The 24,659-nt window shown below is 48.5% G+C and overlaps 1 protein-coding gene across 6 annotated transcripts in view; it reads right to left on the bottom strand.

Moving 5' to 3' along the window:
• The window catches only part of Acacb (acetyl-CoA carboxylase beta), an 83,153-nt gene extending 61,779 nt beyond the window's left edge, over positions 1 to 21,374 (bottom strand). For 2 of the 6 annotated variants that reach the window (XR_011366462.1, XM_069994670.1), the window contains exons 1-2: positions 21,255 to 21,374; positions 6,115 to 6,749 (exon numbers count right to left, since the gene is read on the bottom strand). Coding sequence is in view for 5 of the 6 variants with exons in the window: in XM_069994670.1 (XP_069850771.1) it covers positions 6,115 to 6,740 (626 nt within the window). In the remaining variant the exon portion in view is untranslated. Of the gene's footprint in view, positions 1 to 740; positions 888 to 6,114; positions 6,750 to 11,617; positions 11,630 to 12,538; positions 12,761 to 14,862; positions 14,945 to 21,254 lie in introns of those variants that run through there. The other 4 variants (XM_069994671.1, XM_069994672.1, XM_069994673.1 and 1 more) reach the window with 4 other exon arrangements.
• Positions 21,375 to 24,659: the final 3,285 nt, after the last annotated feature.

Here is a 24,659-nt window from a genome sequence, read left to right as displayed (position 1 = left end):
CATTGCTTTTCCACTCAAGGAGGGTGCTCTGCCACTTGAGTCACACCTCCACTTCCAGCTTTTTGCTAAGTGGAGATAAGAGTCTTTCAGAGATGTCTGCCTAGGCTGTCTTTGAACCTTGCTCCTCAGATCTCAGCTTCCTGAGTAGTAAGGCTTACAGGCATGAGCCATCAGTGCTGGGAACATGATTCAACTTTATACATTGAAACATCTGCACCTACCATTACAAAGACACACCACTGTAGGTCACTGGAGGAGGAATTATGGTGACTCACATTCCTCCTTTCTGTTTATCTCTGAGTTTCTGAATTTCCAACAGCAAATACAGCATTATTTTGGCAACAGTTTAAAAGTATAACAAAATGAAAAGAAAAAGGCCAAATCATGTCTGGGTGGGACTAAGACATTCAGGGACTCCGAGATGCCTATGAGTCTGATCAGAAAATGCGCTCCCATAGGAATGCCAGCCTCCAGTCCAGGTCTCCCCAGGGTTTCCATTTCAAATAGTCAGGTCTGGCCTCCTCCTCCTCCTCCAGCCAAGGCCTGACAGAGTTTGCAAAGTGGGCTCCATCTGCCCAACAGCCGAAGTTAAGCTTGCATTTCTTTGGTTGGGGAGGGGGGGGGGTCAAAGGAAAGGGGGTGCTAAGAGGACATACAGCCTGACCTGGGACTTGGAGGGAAGGGGGGCTTGCATGAGTTTGTAAGAAGCAACAGTCACAAAAAATTGCAGGCTTACTTACTTCTCGGGGCGATCAGAGAAGCAGACCTTGCACTTGGCCGGGCTCATGTTGACCGACCCGCCGGCCAATCCCACCAGGCTCCTGCAGGGGTGCAGAGCACGCACCCCTTAAGCCCTTAAAGCGGACCCCAGCCCTGAGGCCCATCAGGGTAGCCGGGTCACGACCGAGAGGCCGAGGCACTGTCCTAGAGCGCCTGGGGCCGCGTCTGGCGACTGCGGGCGGACATCCAACTCGGTGCTGCGCCTGCTCCATCCCGAAATGGCCCCCCTGCACAAGCCTGCGCGGGGGACCCATGTGCCCGCCCGGGCTCCGCCCCGCCCCGCCCGGGAAGGCACGCCCACCAAAGCCCCGCCCCGGGGCAGGCCACGCCCCTGGTGTAGGCCACGCCCCTGTGCCACTCCAGCCCTGCCACGCCCCCCATGGCTGACCACGGTTGACCTTGAGCACCCGAGGAAGAACAATTAAAAAACACCGCCTTTGCTCTCCTGCTCGGCTCCTCCCATTTAAAACAGAATTAACGATTGCCTACCCCTACATGTGGCCCTATTCACATACACGCACACACACGCACGCGATGGGAGACATTGCAAATGAGAGCCCGCATTGCCAGGTCAACTTCTGGCTTCCAAACTCCCGTCTTGGCTGATTTTTTCACTTCGACCCCGAGGGGTAGGTTTTTGGCGCACCTTCCTCTCCTCCTTCTCCCCCTCTCCTTCTCTCCCCCTCCTGCCATCCCCTCACTGGGGCTCAGGAAAGGACCCAGCTGCCGGCCCCCGATCCTAAATAGACTCCGACCGAGGTTAACATCCAGTTTATTCCCAATACACAGAGGAAGTGCATTCGCCCAACGGGACAAACTGACTTGCAGAAGGAAGGAAGGGAGGAAGGGAGGAAGGGAGGAAGGAAGGGAGGGAGGGAGGGAGGGAGGGAGGAAGGAAGGGAGGGAGGGAGGGAGGAAGGAAGGAAGGAAGGAAGGAAGGAAGGAAGGGAGGGAGGGAGGGAGAGAGAGAGGGAGGGAGGGAGGGAGGGAGGGAGGGAGGGAGAAAGGAAGGAAGGTCTTCCAGCAATACAACGGAGGACAAAGATCCAAACCAACCCCTGCCTAAAGCAGGGCAGAACTATCAAGAGATGCACCCGGGTTTGACGAAGTCTGCCTAAGGTCTGCTACACTGTTTTTTTTTTTTTTTGTCGGTCGTGGGGCTTGAACTCTGGGCCTGGGCGCTGTCCCCTCAGCTCTTCAGCTCAAGGCTAGCGCTCTACCGCTTGAGCTACAGCGCCACTTCCGGTTTTCTGGTGGTTTATTGGAGATAGGAGTCTCACGGTCTTTCTTGCCCGGGCTGGCTTTGAACAGCGATCCTCAGATCTCAGCCTCCTGAGTAGCTAGGATTACAGGCGTGAGCCACCAGCGCCCGGCTCTGCTACACTTTTTATTTAGCACCATCTCAAGCACAGTAAAATAAATCAATAAGATCGCGATAAAAATATTTAATCATATGGGGGCTGGGAAGGTGGCTCAGTGGTAGAGCACTTGCCTTACATGCATGAGGCCCTGGGTTCGATTCCTCAGCACCACATAAGCAGAAAAGGCCAGAAGTGGCGCTGTGGCTCAAGTGGTAGAGTGCTAGCCTTGAGCTGAAGAGCTCAGGGACAGTGCCCAGGCCCAGAGTTCTGACCCCATGACTGGCAAAAAAAAAAAAAAAAAATTTAATCATAATAATGACACATAACCTATGTTCATAAAAGCAAGCAAACAAGAAAAAAAAACGCGAATACTGGCCCAAAAGATAACATTCCCTGCAAAAGAACCACCAGGGCCACACCTGAGGGAGAGCTAAATTCATACTACAAGGTGATCAGCAATCCCCTGCCACACCCTCAAGCTCTTAAATAACATTTCAGTAACTGTTTCTAGAAAGCTCTCTAGGATAGTATCTTCACCTGACCTCCCACCTACCCCACCCCCCAAAAAAAACCCTCTTTAGGGCGATTTTTTTTTCTTTTTGGTTTATTTAGACAGACTCTTCCTATGGAGGGAGAAGGAGGGTTCACATCCTTGGTATAGCCCAGGCTGATCTAGAAGTCTCCATCCTCCAAGCCTCAGCCTCCAGAGTTCAGAAATTACCTACACACAACCATCATTCATCTGCTAAGGTGTTTTGTTTATCGTGTTTTTTTAAATTAATTTCAAACAAATACCAAAAGGGAAATGAAGATAATTGCAAAGCATTCCTGCCCTACTCAAACCCAAATAGAAGAGGACTGGTTTCCTTGTATTGTTCTAGATTTTTATTCTTCTTCCAAACTCTGCCCTGGAATACAGCCAGAAGGACTGACACACTGTACTCCAGCAGGTCCTTAAAGGTGACTGACACACCTAATCTCACCAGGTCCTGAAAGGTGACTGACACAGCTAATGCCACCAGGGCCTTAGGAAAGGGATTTCACTTACATGGGCATAGAGCGTGAGAGCCATCTTGTTTCCTTTTTTTTTTTTTTTCCTAACCCTATGTTTTCCAGGCTGGTCTTCAACTCCTACATAATGATTATTAACTATTTGGGGACCTCCCCTTCTCTTTCTCTCCCTCCCTCTCTCCCTACACATACAAGTAAGTTGAAACATTTTCTGTGTTTCCAGACTGAACGTTACAGTCCCCAGTCCTTTACTGAAACTGCAAGGAGTTTCAGAACATGGAATTTTTTTTTTTTAGGAAGATAAAATTTTATATTCTGTATCCATGTTAGTATTTCAGCAACAGAAAATAGGAAAAATATTCACACAAGCAAAAGGAATCAAAAGACTCTTAAATAATTCACACGGATTCGGGACAGGTTTCATCAGTGAAAAAGTTCACCAGTTATAGAGAACCTTGAGTTTTATAAGCTTCAATACTAACTCCGAGTGATCTTGAGCCTACCCTGCAGCAGTGTGCATCCTCAGCTGCTAGGGGAACGAGATGGTGAGAAGAGACTTTGGACCTGGGCATCTCAGTCCAAGACATCTCAGAGCATACTGATGCTTCTTTCACAGGGCAGGACCATCCTGAACAGCAGGCTTGGTGGGGAGACCTCCTTTCAGAGACTGTGTAAGCAACTATTTTGTTACATCCTGTCATGTTCCCTTCAGCTCCATTTCTAAGAGTTGTATGGGGGTTCTAACCTTCAAAGATCCTTTCCAAGACCAAGGACAGGACAGGACATTCTCAACCCTTGACCTGAGATGAACCCAAGGGAAGGTTTCTCTTCTAAGAGAAACCAGAACAGAGTACACAAAGTCCATAATGGTAGCCAGCACTCATCAGGTGGGAAAAAGGGAGAAACTTTGACTTCCTGTAATGATATTAAAGACAAAAGATAAATCCAAAATTGCAGCTTAATTCCTAAAATTGGAACTTAACTCCAGGATAGTCTACAAAGTTATACAATATATGCAAGAAAGGTTTTATGGGAATAAAATATTACTGTTGCTAAAGACCAGCAAGAGGCCCATTCATCTATTCATCCTTCATCCATTTCTTCATCCATCCATCCATCCATCCATCTCCATACTTGTTCAAGTGTTTTTCACATCCTGATATACAGGATTTGGTGAGGCAAGCCCACATTGCTCACTTCATTCATGCATTTCATAGTCTGTACTAGACAAAGCAGTGGGGAAAAAAATAGACCATTGCCACCAACCTAGCCCTGAACTCATGGACTTTGCCCAGCAGTGTAAGAAGGAAGGAAACCAGCAAAAAACAAATAAGTACAGACATACTCTCCAGGAGGGAGACAAAACACAAAAACTGGAACAATAATGAAACAAGGGGCTGGGATGGGGGCATATTTTAAAGGTGGGGCAGTGACAGGGAAGGCCCATCAGAGGAGGTAATTCTGGATAGAAGGACCCGCTAATGAATTTCCAGCACCCAGGGAAAAACACAAATTGAAGACCTTGCTCCTTAGCCAACAGTGAAGAATTGTAAGATGGTGGGTGCAGAGCATGTGGTCCTTCTCAGTGCAAGGTAGACCAGTTGGCCATGATGGGAGTTTGAGACATAAAAGGGCATTTCACTGAGTTTAGTGGTAGCAGCAGATACACAGGCCCAGGGAGAGGGCTGAGGCTGAGTCTCAGTGAGAGTGAGGATGGAGGAAGAAGGAAAAGGTCCCTTTAAAGATGGCTTCAGAGAAAGCTTGTGCCCAGGACGCAAGCTTTAACATGGGCATTTTCCATCCATGCTTGCCAGTCTCCTACTAGGGAGCATCAGGAAGAGGCTAGTGGTTGGGAGCTGGCCTTGCAGGACAGAACAACCCAGAGGGCTCCCTTTGGAAGCCATGAAAGGCCAGGGCAGACTCACAAACACACATTGCCTTTTGGTTGTCTTTGTTGTAATTCCTATAAGGAGGGTAGAGCACCGGATGAATACCCCAGGATTACCTCAATTCCCCAGCCCTTAGTGTTCAGTCTTTTTCATTTTCTTTTTTGTTGTTGGTGGTGGTCATGGAGCTTGAACTTGGGACCTGAGCACTGTCCCTGAGTTCTTTTGCTCCCTCCTACCACTTTGAGCCACAGTGCCACTTCCAGTGTCCTGGTAGTTCATTGGCGATAAGGGTCTCATGGATTTTCCTGCCCAGGCTGGCTTTGAACCGCTATCCTCAGATCTCAAGCATGAGCCACCAGTGCCCACCTGAGCCCTTACTTTTCAGTCTTTAAAATGGAGAAAGGATTGGGAGAATCAGCTAAAATTCCTGGTTTCCCTTTTGTTCTGGAGAAACTGGAGACCTCAAAATGATAGGGGAGAGCAACAGACTATAGTCAGGAGGCTGAGATCTGAGGATTGCAGTTCAAAGCCAGTCCAGGCAGGAAAGTGAGACTCATCTCCAATTAACTACCAGAAAACTGGAAGTGGCACTGTGGCTCAAGTGGTAGAGCGTTCGCCTTGAGCTGAAGAGCTGAGGGACAGCGCCCAGGCCCAGAGTTCAAGCCCCACAACCAACAACAACAACAAAAAAGAACACCAGACTACTACCCAGCCAAGCAGTGAACAAAGAGGCGGGTTTACATCCTCTGGTTCGTCTCCTCCTTCTTCTTTTTTTTTTTTTTTTTTGTCGGTCGTGGGGCTTGAACTCTGGGCCTGGGCGTTGTCCCTTAGCTCTTCAGCTCAAGGCGAGCGCTCTACCACTTGAGCTACAGCGCCACTTCCAGTTTTCTGGTGGTTTTATTGGAGATAGGAGTCTCACGGTCTCTCCTGCCCGGGCTGGCTTTGAACCGCGATCCTCAGATCTCAGCCTCCTGAGTAGCTAGGATTACAGGCATGATCCTCCTTCTTCTTTTTAAACACAGCTACCTTGACTATTGGCATTGCCTCAGATGGAAGAGAATGGCCGCTCTTACCTCATAGCTGGCATAAGGGTGTCAGCTTCACTTGCAATCATAGCAGCCTCTGGGGACAGGGTGCCCAGGCTAGCCCGACTGCCCTTTCGGGAAGACTCTCGTAAAATGCCAGCCCCAGAGTCTTCATCGGAAGAGTTGTCATCAAAGGAGCCCAGGATGAAGTTGGTCATGAGCTGCCTCTTAATGTGGGCCTGCTTCTTGTCCTCTTTGGATGGGGATCTGGCTCGCTGGCCCTGGGGCTTGGCTGGGGAGGACAGGCCGTAGGTGTCTGGGGGCTCTGGGCCTTGGGTCTCTGTCCCATTGACTTGCAGTTCTGGAGTGGGCCAGGTGTCATGGGAAGAATGTGGGGTCTGAGAGTCTTCCTGCTGACAGGCATCGCTGGGGCTTTTATGGGAGGCCGGCTCGGCCTGTTTAGGAGTCTTTGGCTGGGAGCTGTCACCATCATTTGTTTGCAGCTGCTCCTCTGAGTTGTCTGAGGCTGGAATGGGCTCCTGATTCAGGATGAGACTCGCTTCCAACTTACTGTTGGTCACTGGGCTGGAGTCTGTCATTTTTCTCCAGATTTTTAACCAGGAAAACGTCAGGCAGGAGAAAATCAGGCAAGAGAGGAAAAGGAGCAAGACCATTCAGAAAATCTGTAAAAGAAAAGAGATTTTTACTGAGTGACTTCTCTCCCACAGGAGCTAGCAGGCTGAGAGGCAGTGAGCCCAACAAGACCCACAACGTGCTGTGTGGCCTTGGGCACAGTCCTTGATGCTTCTGAGCCTGCTTCATCTCTCTCAGGGTATATGTTAGGGTTTTCAGTGGGTTGGATACTGAGTCCCCAATGTGACAGTGTTGAGAGGTGGGATCTTTAAGAACTGATTAGGCCAAGAGGGCTGGGATTCATGCTGTCATCATGGTAGAGGGTTTATAGCCTTGAGAGGGGGTTTTTGGTAAAGGAGGCTGGTCCTGTGTGGCTCTGCCATCCCTCTGCCTTTGGTCTTGGACTTCTCAGTCTCTACAATTGGAACAAATAAATCTCTGTTCCTTACAAATTGCTCGGTCTCAGATATTCCTGCTGTAACACTCAGGTACCCAGGTTACAACATCACACACAGATTAAGATCCACAATACTAGGACCACAGAGTCAGCCCAGATCACAGACACTCCTGTTACAGAGAACTGAACGAGAAGAAGACATTAATGCACGATGCATGATGCCAAAAAAGTGGGAAAACGCAATAGCCACTGACTGGTAGACAGGCAAATGCAATGTGGTTCATCTACACCATGGAATATTATTCAGCCATAAGGAGTGAGTGTGGGCTGGGGAGGTGGCTCAGTGGTAGAGCGCTTGCCTTGCATGCATGAGCCCCTGAGTTCGATTCCTCAGTACCACATAAGCAGAAAAAGCCAGAAGTGGTGCTGTGGCTCAAATGGTAGAGTGCTCGTCTTGAGCTGAAGAGCTGTGGGACAGCGCCCAGGCCCAGAGTTCAGGCCCCATGACCAACAACAACAACAACATAAAAGGAGTGAGTGTAGCACTAATCCATACTGTATAAGGTGGATGAATTTGAAAGCCAGCAACAAAATACTCAAAGCAGACATATCTATAGAGATAAGAAGAGGATTACTAGTTGCTAGAAGTAAAGGGTGGGGTAGGAGGAGGTCCTGGCTAAAGGTGAGGGATTTGTTTGGGGTGATAGAAATGTTCATACAGCTGATGATGGTAGTGATGGTTAGGAAGCTGCAAAAATCCCTAACACACCATGATTTTTTTCCTCTAATCCTGGGGATTGGAAAAATCCAAGGCCTGGGTACTGTCCCTGAGCTCTTTTGCTCAAGGCTAGTGCTCTACCACCACTTCCAGTTTTCTAGTGGTTAATTGGAGATAAGAGTCCCACAGACTTTCCTGCCCTGGCTGACTTTGAACTGCAATTCTCAGATCTCAGCCTCCTGAGTAGCTAGGAGGACAGACGCAAGTCACCAACACCCAGCACTGAGCATGTTTTGACAACTTCGGACCCATTTTGCAGGCTGCATCTGGGGGTGAGTGGTGGAGCCCATGGCTAGCATGCGTGAGGCCCTGAGCGTCTATCCCCAGCACTGCAAAAAAAAAACAGTCAATCAATGAGTCGATCTTTTACCCTAGTTATGTACTGGAAGCATTTCAAAGTCAGACCCACGAAACACACAGTGAGATCGACTTGGGATATCTCTGGCTTTCTCTTCTGTAATTTAGACACAGCGTTCTGAAGGGAAGTGGAAAAGTTCTCATGGTTTCCTGGAAATACGTTGGCCAAGAACTTCTTGAACTCTGTTGGGGCAAGAACTAAGAAAATGTTGGCAAGGGTGCTTTTCCAGGTAGAACACACAACAAAATAAGTAGGACGTAAATGCTGTCGTTTTCAAAGTATTAACCTGTAACATTAAAAATCTACAAAACTGTACAGAAATAAACGGAAGACCAAACCCCAGGGTAGTGCTTACAGGAAGGAGGCGAGAGGAACTGAGCAGAGGTCTTTAGGTCAATGGGGACTTGCACTAGAAAGAGATTTCCAACCTTGGCCCAACTCTGCCTTATGCTCTTTCCTGGCTCAGGCGGCAAGCGCTCAGCTCCACCAACCTCAGGTAGGCTGCAGATGTGGCTCTGGATACAGCACTTGCCTAGCATGCCCACAAGGTCCTGGTCACATCCCAAGCACCACAAAACAATTACAACAGCAACAACATCCCAGTGAGCAGGTGTCCAATGCTGCTGAGATAACTGGTGTTCATATTCATGCCTCCTTCACCCATCCTGCTCCTAGGAGACAGGCTTTATTCTGTTACTGTACACCTTACACTTGGTGAATCCTCAAGAAACTAGAGAGAAGAGAGAGAGAGAACTAAACTAAGCCAGGCACTGGTGGTTCACAGCTGTAATTATAGCTACTCAGGAGGCTGAGATCTGAGGCTGGGGATTCAAAGCCAGCCCAAGCAGACTCCAATGAACCACCAGAAAACTGGAAGTGGCACTGTGGTTCACAGTGGTAGAGTGCTAGCCTTGAGCAGAAGAGCTCAGGAATAGCTCCCAGGCTCTGAGTTCAAACCCCATGAATGACAAAGAAAAAAAAAAAAAAAGGAAGAAACTGTCAGTCAGAAAGGTCAGCATCCCGAAGCTGCTGGCTCAGCCAGGCCCTTGGGAAACAATCTGAAATTAGTAATTAGCACATGGTATTGGCAAAAATGTGCAAAAGATACCTCTGGAGTCCCCCAAAAGTCCAGCAGGTTCAAGTTTTACAGTTCCTGAAGCAGAAGGGTATGACAGAGTGTAAGCTACCTTCTAACTCTGTGGAGTGACTATTCACACACACACACACACACACACACACACACACACACACACACACACACCCCTGTGACCCCCATCCTTTGCCCCCAGCCACACCTCAGGGCTCTCTATTCAGCCTCAGGGTAAGGATTTGTGTCCTGGTTACAACACCAGGTGGAAACCTGCTGCTCCAACTGTCCTCGTCCTCCCTGACCCACTGAGTGGCCCTTGGGAACACTGATTTCAAGATCCTTGCGTCCAGCATGCAGTGAGTGCTCAGTGACAGAGTTCATGAGAGGAAAACCCCACGCCCACACATTGAGCGCCAACCAATGGCTCAGGCCTAGCTGGAATTTTGACTTCAGGGTTTTGTTCCTGAACCTGTGTTCAAGAGCACCAGGCGCCCTGCAGAAGGGCGTTCCAGACACAAAGGTGTAAAATTGAAGATCAAGAGAAAGAACAGCTAAGTGGATACAATTGATTTATTTGCTAGGCCTCCTTCTGTTCCCCCAATCAGAAAATATTTAAGCTACTGCTGAGAATGGAATTCAAAACAAAAACATATTCTGAGGATGCGTTCTTGCTATGTATTGTCGCTGGAAAGCCCTATTATGTTTTAGATAAGGTCTTTGAAAAATTACAGGGGATCTGGCTGCTAGAAAAAATGGATGGCTGATGTAGGACTTGGATGTAGGACCCCGTGGTGATTTGTGGTTTGGAAATTATTTGAGTGTACTCCCCATAGGTCCCAGAAGGGGGCAGTGTTGGGAGGTAGTGGCACCTTTAGGAGATGGAGCCTAAAGAGATAATTAAGTCATAAAGGCATCGTCATCTTTGGAAGATTCATGCTGGTCTTGAAAAGTGACTTAGGATTTTTTTGCTTGTGGAAATGAACTGTTATAAAAAGAGCATACTGCCAGGCACCGGTGGCTCACACCTGTAATCCTAGTTACTCAGGAGGCTGAGATCTGAGGATCACAGTTCAAAGCCAGCTCAGGAAGGAAAGTCCGTGAGACTCTTATCTCCAATTAACCATCAGAAAACCGCAAGCAGCTCAGCTCAAGGCTCAAGTGGTAGAGCACAAGCCTTGAGCTGAAGAGCTGAGGGACAGCCCCCAGGCCCAGAGTTCAAGCCCCATGATGGATACATACATAAATAAATAAATAAAGCATACCAGGCACCTGATTGCCCCTTGTCTTCCTGTGTCACCAAATGGTCTCTTTCCCACTTACCTTCCCACTACGATACCGTGTTGTGCTATTGGCAGAAAGACCCTAACAGAGCTGAGCAGAGGATGGCTTCTTCTGGGGCCCTTCCCCTCTGTGAGCTAAGTAAACCTCTTTTCTTTATACAAGACCCAGCATCAGGCATTTTCTCACTGCATTAGAAAATAAGTCTGAGGGGGCTGGGAAGTTGGCTCAGTGGTAGAGCGCTTGCCTTGCATGCCTGAGGCCCTGGGTTCGATTCCTCAGCACCACATAAAAAAAAAAAAAAAGAAAAGAAGTCTGATATGGAGAGATACAAGGAGAAGGTTCAGAGGGGCAGACACAAGCTTATTAGGGGGGGCTGGGAAGGTGGCTCAGTGGTAGAGCGCTTGCCTTGCATGCCTGAGGCCCTGGGTTCGATTCCTCAGCACCACATAAGCAAAAAGAAAAAAGCCGGAAGTGGCGCTGTGGCTCAAGTGGTAGAGCGCTAGCCTTGAGCTGAAGAGCTGAGGGACAGCACTCAGGCCCAGAGTTCAGGCCCCACGACTGGACAAAAAAAAAAAAAGCTTATTAGGGGATTCAGGGACGGTGTGCTAAGTGCCACGCTTGAAAGTAGAACCCCAGAACCCCATAGTGAATGGTGGAGCCAGACCTCTCCTCTCATTCTGCAAATCCTTTCAGATCTACTGGTCCTCTCCCATACCCCAGGCCCACCAGGCCAGGGCTACCTGCATGACCACACTCACCTTCCTTTTCTTTCAAAGTTCTAACACCAGGGAATTTTTCTCCAAGTACAGACACGGTTTGAGAAAGCCAAAGAAACCCACTGGACCTCAGATTCCTTCTCTGTAAAATGGAGACATGATTTCTTGCCCTGTTTTCTTGCCTCAGAGCTGTTCTCTGAATGGTAGTTGTTCATGCATGGCGCTTCACATACATGTCCCCTGTCCCCCACCGCCCCCTCCTCCTCCCCCCCCCCAGCATCCAAGATTCCTACCCTACCTTGCTCCAAACCACAGAACAACTTCGAGGATGTTGCTAGTGTTACACTGTTGTTATTATTCCACTGTTTTGAGAAACGGTAGCTCAGAAATGCTCAGTCTTTAGTGCTGGCTCAAATCCTGGCCCAACTTTCCATACCCTCCCCAGACGTTGAAAATGGATATGAATAAATTCCATAGGGCAGAAGGTATTACACAGCTCACTGAGATAAGCTCCTAAATTCAGACACACATCTTCCTGATGGAGCCATAGGTCAATACATAAATTAACAATGCCAGACATGGACAGTGGTCTAGAATGAGCACTGTTCAAGGGGTCTGAGTCTATGACCAGCAAAGGCCCAGAGGGTGGGCTGAGGTATCTGCCAATGATCCCCTATGGCCTTCCTGTGGCAAGCTGTTGCCTTTTGCTGAAATAACCCAGGCGATCTAAAACTGGATGCCAGCCAAAGCTACCGATACTTCTTTACTAATTTGTGGTGCTCGGGGATTGAACCTAGGCCCTCACGTATGCGAGGCGGGCATTCTACCTTGGAGCAACAACACTCTATTCCTCCTCTCCAGCCTTATTTTTACAAATGAAACCCAAGTAACAGCTGCCAGGGCCGGCAGGGGCTGGGCACAATGAATAAACTCGGGAAGTTCCTGTGTTCCAACAAGTGCTGGCCAGCAGCTACAAGACACTGGTAGGTTGGGGGAAGGGGTATGCTTTTTCCTATTCCCTCCTCCCCCCCAATACACAACACACACACACACACACACACACACACACACACACACACACACACACACACACACATACATTCTTGGCCAGGACTTTGAGGGACAAAGGGAGCAGCCTATCATCATCCAGCAATGGCTCCTCTGCACTTTGGGATTTTTTTTTTCCTTCCTTCCACCCAGAACGCTTGCTGTCACTTACCGTCACTGGGGCAGAGCCACTAGCTCCATTCTCCTTGAGTCTGACAGGCACCCACAGGGTGACTAAGGGAACTGAGCCTATGGAGTGTCACCTTTCAGCGAGAGGCCGGTGGTGTGTGTGTCAGGCCATGGGGGAGGGGCTTGGGCGGCCCGGCTGGGCTGCTGTTCCCAGCACCGCGCAGTGTGGCTTTATCTGCCGCTCACTCTCTCTGGAAGGTCCTGGCTCAGCCTTCTACCTGAGTGTAAGTAAACTTGTAACTTATAAACAGCTACTTGTAGTCTTTCTATGCCACGGGCGGCTTTCCAGCCCACAGAGTCGCCCTCCTTCCAGCTGGCCACAATCCTGTCCTAAAGCCTACGCGGCCTGTCACGCAATCACCCCGCCTTGCCCAACTCTTGTGTGTCGGGAATGGGTCTGAAATGGTCTAATCCTGACAGGTAGACAGGAAAACAGACTGAGCCTTTCGGGCCTAACCTTTAGATGCCTGGAGGGAGGGGAGGGGAAGGCTAGGCTCAGCGTGAGTTGGGTTTGGCCAAGCTGGGCGCTTAGCAAAGAGAAAATCAAGTGTACTAGGAAAAGCCACTGGGTGGCCAGTGAAGGGGGGGGGGGGGGCGGGAAGATGGTGCAAGGTGCTTCTACAGGTGCAGAGATAATTAAGTGCCTAGAACAGCCCGGTGTGGCTGCCAGGGCATGCGTAGCTCTGGCCTGCAGGAGCAGAGGTTTGGGACTACAGGTCATGGTAGGGTTGTATTGTTGTTTTTGTTTTTCCAAAATCTGCCTGCTCCAGCCTACAGCCCACGGTGGGGGTGGGGGTGGGGGTGGGGTGACAATGCCCACCCACTGGCTTTGCTTAACAGATGAGCACAGCCAGGGTGGGGGATGGAGCTCCCCGCTCCAGCACAGTGCTCCATCTAGATACAAGGCATTATTAGCAGCCCGACCGGTTCCCTGGACACGGACCTGTGTGTACATCTGGGCTCAGCCACTCACAAGCTGGGTGAGTCTTAAGCAAGTTCAACGCCCTCTCTGATCAACAGTCTCTACTCACACACAGCTGGGGATATGTCTGGAAGGCAGTGTTTGGACCAAAAAGGGTCAGAGTTCAGAGGATCAGATCTCCCAGGCCCACTCTGCCCATTTCAGCTACAGCCAGGTGCACTCAGAGCCTCAGGTAGGATACACAGCTCAGCCACCCACAAAGAGCCAGTCCTAGACAAATCACATCCACTCCCAGCCTCAGCGACCTCAATGACACTAGGAACCTAGGGGCAAGGTAGGCCATCAGTACAAAAAAAAAAAAAAAAAGCTGATGATGGGCTGGGAAGGTGGCTCAGTGGTAGAGCGCTTGCCTTGCATGCCTGAGGCCCTGGGTTCGATTCCTCAACACCACATAAGCAAAAAGAAAAAGAAAAAAGCTGGAAGTGGTGCTGTGGCTCAAGTGGTAGAGCACTAGCCTTGAGCTGAAGAGCTGAGGGACAGCGCCCAGGCCCAGGGTTCAGGCCCCACGACTGGACCAAAAAAAATGCTGATGATGAGCTGGATGCTGGTGGCTCATGCCTGTAATCTTAGCTATTCAGAAGGCTGAGATCTGAGGATTGCAGTTGGAAGCCAGCCCAGGCAGGAAAATCTGTGAGACTCATCTCCAATAAACCACCAGAAAACCAGAAATGGCACTATGGCTCAAGGGCTAGAGCACTTGCCTTGAGCTGAGGGACAGCACCCAGGCCCAGAGTTCAAGCCCCATGACCGATCCAAAAAAATAAATAAATAAATCCCAAAACACCAGTGATAAGGGCACCAACCAGTCTTATAGCTTTGGTGATGTTAAGTGAACTAATAAAAACAAGCTAGGACCTGGTGGCTCTTGCCTGTAATCTTAGGGACTCAGGAGGCTGACATCTGAGGATCATGGTTCAAAGGCAGCCCAGGCAAGAAAGTCTTTGGGACTCTTATCTCCAATGAACCACCAGAAAACCAGAAGTGGAGTTGTGGCTCAAAGTGGTACAGTGCTGGCCTTGAGCAAAAAAGAGCTCTGAGACAGTGCCCAGCCCTGAGTTCAAGCCCCATGACCAAATGACTGACTGACCCTTCTCCCCACACACACACACACAAAGCAGACAATCAAGATGCACTCACATAGAACCACACTGTTCCAGGCTTGGCACTAAGAGCTTTATGGAAGTTCAAGCTCTGTTATCTCTTACCTGGGCCACTGCACAAGCCTCAAGACCTATCCCCCTGCCCTCCAGTCTTATCCCTCTAGTCCATTATACACAGAGGAACCAAAAGGAAATTCACAGACAGTTGGGCATGGTGGCACTCACCTGTACTTTCAGCACTGGGGAAGGGGAGACTGAGGCCGGAGGACTGAACATTTAAGGCCAGTGTGGGTTGCGTAGTGGGATCCTACTCAAAAAAAATCAGAAAGAACAAAGAAATTCACCCGCATGCCAGATTATGTACCAGACTATGATTTCTAAGAAGCTTTCCCATGGAAGGAATCCCTTGTGGAAATGGCTGGGTCCGAGAGCCTGGCCTGCCCAAGGAGAAGGGCAAGAGGAGGAGGCTGATGAAAATGGATTGAAATAAGCCGGGCGCTGGTGGCTCACGCCTGTAATCCTAGCTACTCAGGAGGCTGAGATCTGAGGATCGTGGTTCAAAGTCAGCCCAGGCAGGAAAGACTGTGAGACTCCCATCTCCAATAAACCACCAGAAAACCGGAAGTGGCGCTGTAGCTCAAGTGGTAGAGCGCTTGCCTTGAGCTAAAGAGCTGAGGGACAGTGCCCAGGCCCAGAGTTCAAAGCCCCACGACCGACAAAAAAAAAAAAAAAAAAAAATGGATTGAAATATGCCAAATCTCTTTTCAAACATCATGAGGTCATAATGGCATCTGCAACAAAAACATCACTGACATCTCTGGAGGCTGCCAGAGGGTTATTCATGACTCTGTAAATAGATTGGGGGGTTGGGGGATCAAGCAAATCCCCAGCCTGTCACATAGACTCTCTCTGAGGAACGGAAGGACCAATGAAAGTCACACGTTTGTGGCACGTGCGGGGTTCATGGAAGCAGCAATGCACCCACATCCTTCACCATCCATGCTCAATGACTTACCGAACCTATGCCACAGCGCTACTTCTGGTTTTTGAGTAGTTTATTGGAGATAGGTGTCTCCAGGGACTTTTCTACCCTGGCTGGTTTCAAACTACGATCCTCAGACCTCAGCCTCCTGAGTAGCTAGGATGACAGGCATGAGCCACTGGTGCACGGGTGGGTGGGGTTGATAATCCCAGCTCATTCCTGACATCATAGCGTTCTGGCGGCTGTGCGGAGATAGGAGCCACAGAGCAACTGCTTTTGCCAAGAACTCCAGCTGTCCGATTTCAGCCAACCCCTTCCTGGGAGAGGAGGGGGTGGGGAGAGCTTTCTGCCCAAGGGCTGTCTCTAGCCTGAAAAATTATTTGGTATATGGCAAGACAGGCTCCAATGCTGTTCTAGAAATGTCCAAATGGCCCTGTGGAGAAAAGAGGTTCCCCATCCCTGCCTTATCTCTGGCAGAGAGTCAGGAGAGTCAAATCCAGAATGTGACCAATTTTACCAGCAAATTATCCCTATTCTTTTTCCAACAAGTAGCTGGCATTTCATAAAGAGAGGGGGTGGAAATAATTACACCTTCAGACTTCAGACTTCCTGATGAACTGGCTCTAAGACATCATCCAGGTTCCAAGCGATGAATTCAAGGAATCCTGGGTGTATTGGCTATTGTTGTGTGCATTAGGACAATGGCTCAAAAGAAAACATTCATCTCCTCTTTTAAAGATATGAACTAAAAAGATTCATGACCAAAATGATTAAGCGGCTCTGAGGTTTTCTTCAAAAAAATATGGGCAGGCTGGTAGCTCACATCTGTACCCAGCTACTCAGAAGCTTGAAATCTGGAATATCAAAGTCCAAAGCTAGCCCAGGCAGGTTCAGCAGCTGACCACCAATGGCTCACGCCTATCATCTGGTTACCCAGGAGACTGAGGTCTAAGGATCACAGTTCTGCCTGGGAATGTGGCTTAGTGGTAGAGTGCTTGCCTAGCATGCATGAAGCCCTGGGTTCGATTCTGAAAGTACTGCTATGGCTCAAGTGGTAGGATCACAGTGCAGAGCCAGCCTGGGCAGACAAATCCATAAGATTCTTATCTCCAATGGGACAGCAAAATAAAAGCTGGAAATGGAGATGTGGCTCAAGTGGTAGAACCTCGGCCGTGAATTCAAGCCCCAGTTCAGGTACAAAAAACCACCAGCAAAAAGACAGGCTGAAGCTGGGTACGGTGGCTCACACCTGTAATTCTCGCTACTCAGGAGGCCAAGATCTGAGAATTGCAGTTTAAAACCAACCTGGGCAGAAAGGTCCATGAGATTTTTTTTTTTTTTGGAGGGGGGTCTGGTTGTGGGGCCTGAACTCTGGGCCTGGGCACTGTCCCTCAGCTCTTCAGCTCAAGGCTAGCGCTCTACCACGTGAGCCACAGTGCCACTTCCAGCTTTTTTTCTTTTTGCTTATGTGGTGCTGAGGAATCGAACCCAGGGCCTCAGGCATGCAAGGCAAGCGCTCTACCACTGAGCCACCTTCCCAGCCTCAAGGTCCATGAGATTCTTATCTCCAATAAACTACTTAGAAAAAGCCAGAAGTGTCCCTGTGGATCAAGTGGTAGGGTGCTAGCCTTGAGCACAAAGAGGTTCAGGAACAGAGCCCAGTCCTGAGTTCAAGCCCCAGGACCAGCAAAAAGACAGGCTGGAGGGCATACTAATTGACCAACCAGCAAGCTGAATGAGCTTGGCAAGGTTCTGAGTACAAATCCTGGTACCCACTCTCCCCCAGCTCTCCAGAACACACTGCAGTTAATGATGTGAAGTTTTTGGTGGAAGAGGTTAAGATACTGATGTCTGCAATTTAGGTGAAATGAAGAATTTAGAGAAAACAGATATGAGAAAGTAAATACAGCAAGGGTGGTTATACAGGTGTTCACTATAAAATTATTTCAATTTGACTCAAAATATTTATAATATTGGGGAACACTAGAGGAAAACAGGTGTGCATGTTAGGTAGAGAAGGGGAGAAAACATGGGGTTCATTTTGCTATTCACACTCTCTCTGAAGATGATGATGATGATGATGATGATGATGATGATGATGATGATGATGTTGTTACTGGAGCTGGGTGCTGGTGGCTCAGGTCTGTACTCCTAGCTACTCAGGAGGCTGAGTTCTGAGGACTGCAGTTCAAAGCCAGCCCAGACAGGAAAGTCTGTGATATTCTTATCTCCAATGAACCACTAGAAAGCTAAAGTGGAGCTCAAAGTGGTAGAGTGCTAGCCTTGAGCAAAAGAGCTCAGAGATAGCGCCCAGACACTGAATTCAAGCCCCAGAACTAGCATTGGGGAAAAAAAAAGATTTGTGTGCACTAACAAGTTCAAAATATATACAGGGGCTGGGAACATGGCTTAAGTGGCAGAGTGCCTGGCTAGCAAATGCAAGGGCCTGTGCTCAAACCGTAGTACTTCAAAAAGAAAAGACAAAAAAGGAAACATGCTGGGTGCTCACATCTGTAATCCTAGCTACTCTTGGAGACTGAGATCTGGAGGACAGCAGTTCAAAGCTAGGGGACAGAAAAAGTCTGAGAGATTCTATTTCCAAATTAATCAATAGCTGGGCAGGAAACGTGGCTCAAGCGGTAGAGTGCCTGCCCAGAAAGCAAGGTGAACAAGTACAAGGCTCTAAGTTTAAATCCCAACATCAGCAATAAAATAAAAAACCCGAGGGCTGGGAAGGTGGCTCAGTGGTAGAGTGCTTGCCTTCCCTGCACAAGGCCCTGGGTTCGATTCCTCAGCACCACATAAGCAGAAAAAGCCAGAAGTGGCACTGTGGCTCAAGTGGTAGGGTACTAGCCTTGAGGTGAAGAGCTGAGAGATAGTGCCCAGGCCCAGAGTTCAGGTGCCACGACCAACCAATAAGTAAATAAAAAATAAAATAAAAAACCTGAGTACTATCTGCTAATGCTTGTAGCCCTCACTACATGGGACGCTCTGAATCAAGCATTTTATCTCCATCCAGTGACATCAGTGCACGAGCAGTCTTGCTTTATTGCAAAGGAGCTCAGGGTTCGAGAAATTGATCTTACCCAGCACCCCGGGCAGTAAGTAGCCAATCTGCTTCCTGAACATTCTGGAAGGATCTCTTCCCTGCCCATCTCCTCTGCCTGGTTACCTTTTGCTTCTTTTTCTGCCTTTGGCTTCAGTGTGCCCCACCTCAGGCCTACCCAGGTCTCCTTGTTGACGATAGCATGTCCCTTTGCCTTCAAAGCTGGCAGTCAGGGTATTTCATCCAGAGTTCTCTCTGATCGGAACTACTGGGGATGGACATAAGTTTGCTGATGCCAAGGCCAGACCCCTGATACACAGGAGGCGCAGATCTGTGCCTAGCTCAGGGGTCTGCGTGCTTAGCAGAGCCCACCCTCTACCTAACTAGAGATCTGCCTGAGTTTCCTCAGCATGGAGCTGCAGGCTCAATCCCCTCAGCCCTCAAGGCACCCTGGCTCTTCCACAGGGACACATCACAGGTGGCAGCGTTGTGGGTAATCTCAGGTGACAGGAGGGTAAGCTCTGGGTGGCTAGACAGGACTTAAAACCCAGGTGTACCCTCATTTCTCACCAACTTCTGATTTTTTTTTTTCTTTCTCTCACTCCACCTCTTCCCAGCAAGTGAGCATTTGACAAAAACAATTTTGAGGCTGGGAAGGTAGCTCAGTGGTAGAGAGCTTGCCTTGCATGCATGAGGCCCTGGGTTCCATTCCTCAGCACCACATAAGCAAAAAAGAAAAAAGCCGGAAGTGGCGCTGTGGCTCAAGTGGTAGAGCGCTAGCCTTGAGCTGAAGAGCTGAGGGACAGCGCCCAGGCCCAGAGTTCAGGCCCCATGACCGGACCCCCCCCCCCAAAAAAAGAAAAAACAAGTCTGATTATAAAGGGTTTTATAATTCAATGTGGGCACAGGGTAGACCCCAACCAACCCACAAAAGCCAGGACTGAGCCAGTTCCCCGGCACCTGAGTGAACCCACATATATGAACGTGCATGTGCGTTCCACATCCCTTCCTCCCACCCCCACTACTGCATCCCAAAGGGAATAAGTACAACAGCAGGTCTATTCCAGCTGTTTCATTGATTTGTGAAGAATCTTGTTGAGACTGAGCTATACACACACATACACACACAAGGTGGAGCTAGGCACCAGTGGCTCATGCCTGTAATTCTAGTTACTCAGGAGGCTGTGATCTGAAGATCGAGGTTCAAAGACAGCCAGGACAGGAAAGTCTGTGAGATTCTTATCTCCAATGAACCACTAGAAAGCTGAAAGCGCAGCTCAAAGTGGTAGAGTGCTAGCCTTGAGCAAAAGATCTCAGGGACAGCACTCAGGCTCTGAGTTCAAGCCCCAAAACCGACAAAAATAAAATAAAAAGGTGGAGCTTTCATTAGTTGGAAAAGAGTGATACAAACCCTGGGTAAATTGAATTGATGTTGCTGGGACCAAGCACAGGCCAGGGAATGAGGGAAGGGAAGAGGAGGTGACATTTGTCATCTGACTGGTCTGAGCCAATTATAAAAAAAAAAATTCTCTGAATCTTGCTTCCTGGCCTGTGGAATGAAATAAAGAACATCTCCTTCCCAGAACAGTCCCCAGAGTTATTTGAGGTCAGATAGCTGAACACCTGACACATTCCAGTTACCCAATAATTGAGACCTCCATTTCCCCACTGTGCCCAGGTTGGACTCCCAGCATAAAACACACACGACCCAGCTGCCTGGAAAAATGTGTCACTCACTATGAGAGCAAGAAGAGCTGCGTGAACAAGACGTGACACGTGCATGCAGTTTTCAGATTCATGCGCTCCCAATTGCATCCAGGTTCCTCTGGGTCCAGATAAACAAACCCACCTTTCAAATGGACACTCAACTCAAAATACAAAGGAAACAATAGAAGACGTTATCCCAAAGTTAACTACCCAGTTATCCCAGTTTCTACCCCTACAAAAGCTTAAGATCGACATCTATCTATGTCACTGGGTAGGTAGCCCTACAGTCTCGTTATACAATGATCGGATTTCTTCTGCCTCAGACGTAAAGGTACCAGAGGACAAGAGAGTTTACATAACCTCTGAACAGGAACAAAGAAAACACCTTCACCCATGACCTCTGTCTATCCACAGCTTATCAAAGGAAATCGCAGATTGGGGAGATACCAGCCCCTCCGATCAGCTAAGTTTTCCCCGTGAAGAAAATCAGGTCTGGTAAAGAACCTGCAGGCACACTTAGAACAACAATGCAATTAGAAACAACTATTTGTCTTTCAGTTTTTAAACTGAAAGCCCTAAGTCCAAGGATTGCCCCCCTCAGTCCTGGACAAGCTAGAATGGCTGGTCACTTCATGTGCACAGAGGCCCACACCAAATTTAAAAACCATAGTAAAAGGACAGATCAGAATTAAGAGTTGCATACTGTGAGGGCACAGGACTCAAGATCACAAAGTTTTACACAAACCGTGTTCAGCAGTAACCTCAAAGGGTCCCTCAGAAACCCCAAGTGCCTCTTTGTGACACCTACTCAATTCCTGCCCCCTTGGATGCTGGCTTTGTAGTTGATGAGCCCCGAGAGAGGCGGGCTGAGGGCTGACTTACCCCTTTATTGCCTCTGCCGGGCTTTTCCCATGTTTCTCTGTTGTGTTCTTGGGGCCTCCTTTTTTCCACAGTGTCCTCCCTGAGGGCTTGAATCTATGCCTGTTTGCCAAAGGCCTGAATGGCAACCTGCTGGCTGCTGTAGACTGTGACTAAATGTCACTTCATAGATTAACCAGCTCCAGCTGTTTAAAAATATCCTGAAGCATTTAACCTTCAAAGCCCTGACTGGCAGCAGTAAGGTGAAGGGGGAGGAGGGGCAGGCCGTATGTCCCTCACCAGGGCACTGTGCAGGCCATTTCATTCCAAGGAGTGCTACCTTCCACTCCTCCACCCTATAGCTCTATTTCTTTCACAGAGGGGGATCTGGGCATGAAATACCTGTCTTCAGCAAAATCACTGTCAAATGACAGGTTGTCTGTCATTTGAGAACCTGGCCCACAGAGAAAGGGCCTGAGAGGAGGGAACAGGGAGCGGTCTCTTCTCTTTTCTCTCTAGACAAGATCACTACTTACTAGAATGTTTCTGATTTCTTGGAAAAATAAAAAAGAAGCTTGTTCTATTCCGGGTCAGGTGGCCCTAGCTGGGAAGAAGAGGGCAGAGCAGAGGAAATCTGCACCTGCTGTGGCTGGTTAGTGTTCCAAAACATACAGGATATAGTTCACTTCCAGACCCAGGAGAACTGAAGCCACACAAAAGCGCATTGTGCTTGACAGGGAATAGACAGCAGCAGGGAGGTCCCAAGCTTCTCATCCGTAAGCAGAAGAAATGGGCAAAAGCACCAGAGTTCACTCAGAACTGTCTCTCAGATGGATGTTAGTGGCTCACATCTGTAATCCTAGCTACTCAGGAGAGCTGAAGATAGCAGTTCAAAGCCAGCTAGGGCAGGAAAGTCTGTGAGACTCTCCTCTCTAATTAACCACCCAAAAGCCAGAAGTATAGCCGTAGTTCAAGTGGTATAGAGGGCTAGGTTTGACCCAAAAAGCTCAGGGACAATGAGTGTCCAGGCCCTGAGGTCAAGCCCCGGGACTTCAAGAATCAGAGTTCTAATCACCTACTTCATCACATGGAGAAAAAATTAAATGTGCTGAGCTTTCTCACTACTTAACTACTTTCAAAAAGATCAAGATCTGAGGATTGTGGTTCAAAGCCAGCCTGGGCAGGAAAGTTTGTGAGTCTCCATTCTCCAATTAAACATGCATAAAAAGAAGTGGAGCTGTGGTTCATGGTAGAGCACTGGCCTTAAGCAAAATGCTCAGGATAATACCCAGACCTTGAGTTCAAATTCCAGGACTGGAAAACACACACACATACACACACACGAAGATATTGATAGAAGCATCAATCTTTCCAAATATACCCTGAATCCAGGAGGTCAGATCTATCAAGAGATTTGCCAAAATTAAAAAAAAAAAATCATGAAATTGCCACTTGAAACCCAAGGCCTTGAGCAGGCTAAACCAGTGTTCTACCACTGAGCTACAACACCCAGCCCTGCATAAATAAGTATTGTGTGTGTGGTGGGGGGGGGAATCTCTGGTCTTTCTTCTCCTCACCCCACGTTTCAGAGAAAGGAATAGGAAATGTGCACTGAGAAGCCAGCAAAAAAAACTGGAAGTATTGATTTCTTGGCCTAACCAACTCCCTGAAGTACTTGGTATAGCCTAGTATTTCCAGAGGCCCTGGGTTCCATCCCTAATACCATCTTCTGGGCCCCGGATTAGCCACTGCTTCTAATTTGGGGATAGGAGTGTTCCTCTCAGGTTCTGGGATCATAGGGATTAGGGTCTCCAACAAGTTAGGCAAGTACTTTACCACTAAGCCACATCCTGCCCACCCTCCGAGAGAACTTCACATTGAGAGACTTTGAAGTATGAAAAAGCTACTCCCCAACAGGCAAAGGTTCCAGCCAGCCCGTCCTCAAGTTACGCCAAGACAGAAGACTTCTCCCAAGTAGCCCAAAGCCTCTCTACCTGTTTTTCTTCATCCGTCTGGAAGGTTTGGCTAGAATGAAGTTACTATCACCATGGCATACATGTATGCCAAAAAGGCTTGCTTCTCCATTAAAAACCCTTTCTCAATTTTTAGTCCCAGAAGCAAAGTGAAGCAGACAGTGAATTCCAAGTAGAAAAGGATATATTTTGTAGCATATAGCTAACAAGCTAAGGCTTGTTTAGAAAACAACAACAAAGGGCTGGGAAGGTGGCTCAGGGGTAGAGCACTTGCCTTGCATGCCTGAGGCCCTGGGTTCGATTCCTCAGCACCACATAAGCAAAAAAAAAAGAAGAAAGAAAAGAAAAAAAGCCGGAAGTGGCGCTGTGGCTCAAGTGGTAGAGCGCTAGCCTTGAGCTGAAGAGCTGAGGGACAGCGCCCAGGCCCAGAGTTCAGGCCCCACGACTGGACCCCCTCCCCCCCCCAAAAAAAAACAAAACCCAACAACAAAAATCCTATTCAACTCAGTCTGACTTTGCCCCTAGCAAGACTCAGATCAAAACTACATAGCGAACTTTCACACAATTATTTTGCAACCAGGAGTTGGCAGGATGACATTTACGTAACTGACTTCCAAGAGTCATTCTTTGGGTACTTGTGTGTTGGTTCTGGGGCTTGAACTCAAAGCTTGGGTACTGTCCTTGAGCTATTTTGCTCAAGGCTAGCACTCTACCACTACTTGAGGCACAGGTACACTTCTGACTTTTTGTGTGGTTTACTGGAGATAGAAGTCACACATATATTGTGTGTATATGTGCATACATATACAAATGTACATGATATGCCTTACATATGACATAGCAATACTGATCTTCATTTTCTTCCTTTTGGATTTGGGATGCTCTGTCTGCGGCCCAGGCTGGCCTAAACTCTTGCCTTATTGGCTCAGCCTCCAGTGCTGGCCTTTCAGGGTCTATCATCACGCTTGGTTCTGATATTCTTAAAAGCATCCCGCTGTCTTGTTTCTTCAATTCTTACAGTAGCTGCTTCTCCCTACACCCAGCACTGTGCTAGGAGAAAGGTCCCAGAGCTTAATGGGTGTAAAAACCTTACCCCTCACCTCTGCCCCAGGTAAGAGAGTCTTGAGGAGACTTCTTCCTCCTTCCTGAGCCTCCTGCTGCCCCCAAAGAATCATAATCCTTTCATAGACAAGGGAAGAAAGGCACAGGGAAGAAGCAGTTTCCAGTCAAGAGTGAAGTCTCCCATCTCATACTGCAGGATGGCACACAGTTCCATCCCCCTTCTCCCATCATGCTTTGCTTCCTTCCCCAGCTACAAGCCTCCGCACTAGCAGGCCAAGGAGCCACCATTACCTCCAAACCCCACACACATCCATTCTCAAGAGTCTAGAAACAGTCACAGGGTATGGCAGAACACAAGCAGCATGGACGTGCCAAGGTTCCCAAGGAAGTCCTT

Source organism: Dipodomys merriami, unplaced genomic scaffold (genome assembly GCF_024711535.1).
Source record: "Dipodomys merriami isolate MVZ:Mamm:240054 unplaced genomic scaffold, mDipMer1.0.p SCAF_45, whole genome shotgun sequence".
Lineage (NCBI taxonomy): Eukaryota > Metazoa > Chordata > Mammalia > Rodentia > Heteromyidae > Dipodomys > Dipodomys merriami.
This window is presented reverse-complemented; position numbering and strand designations above follow the sequence as displayed.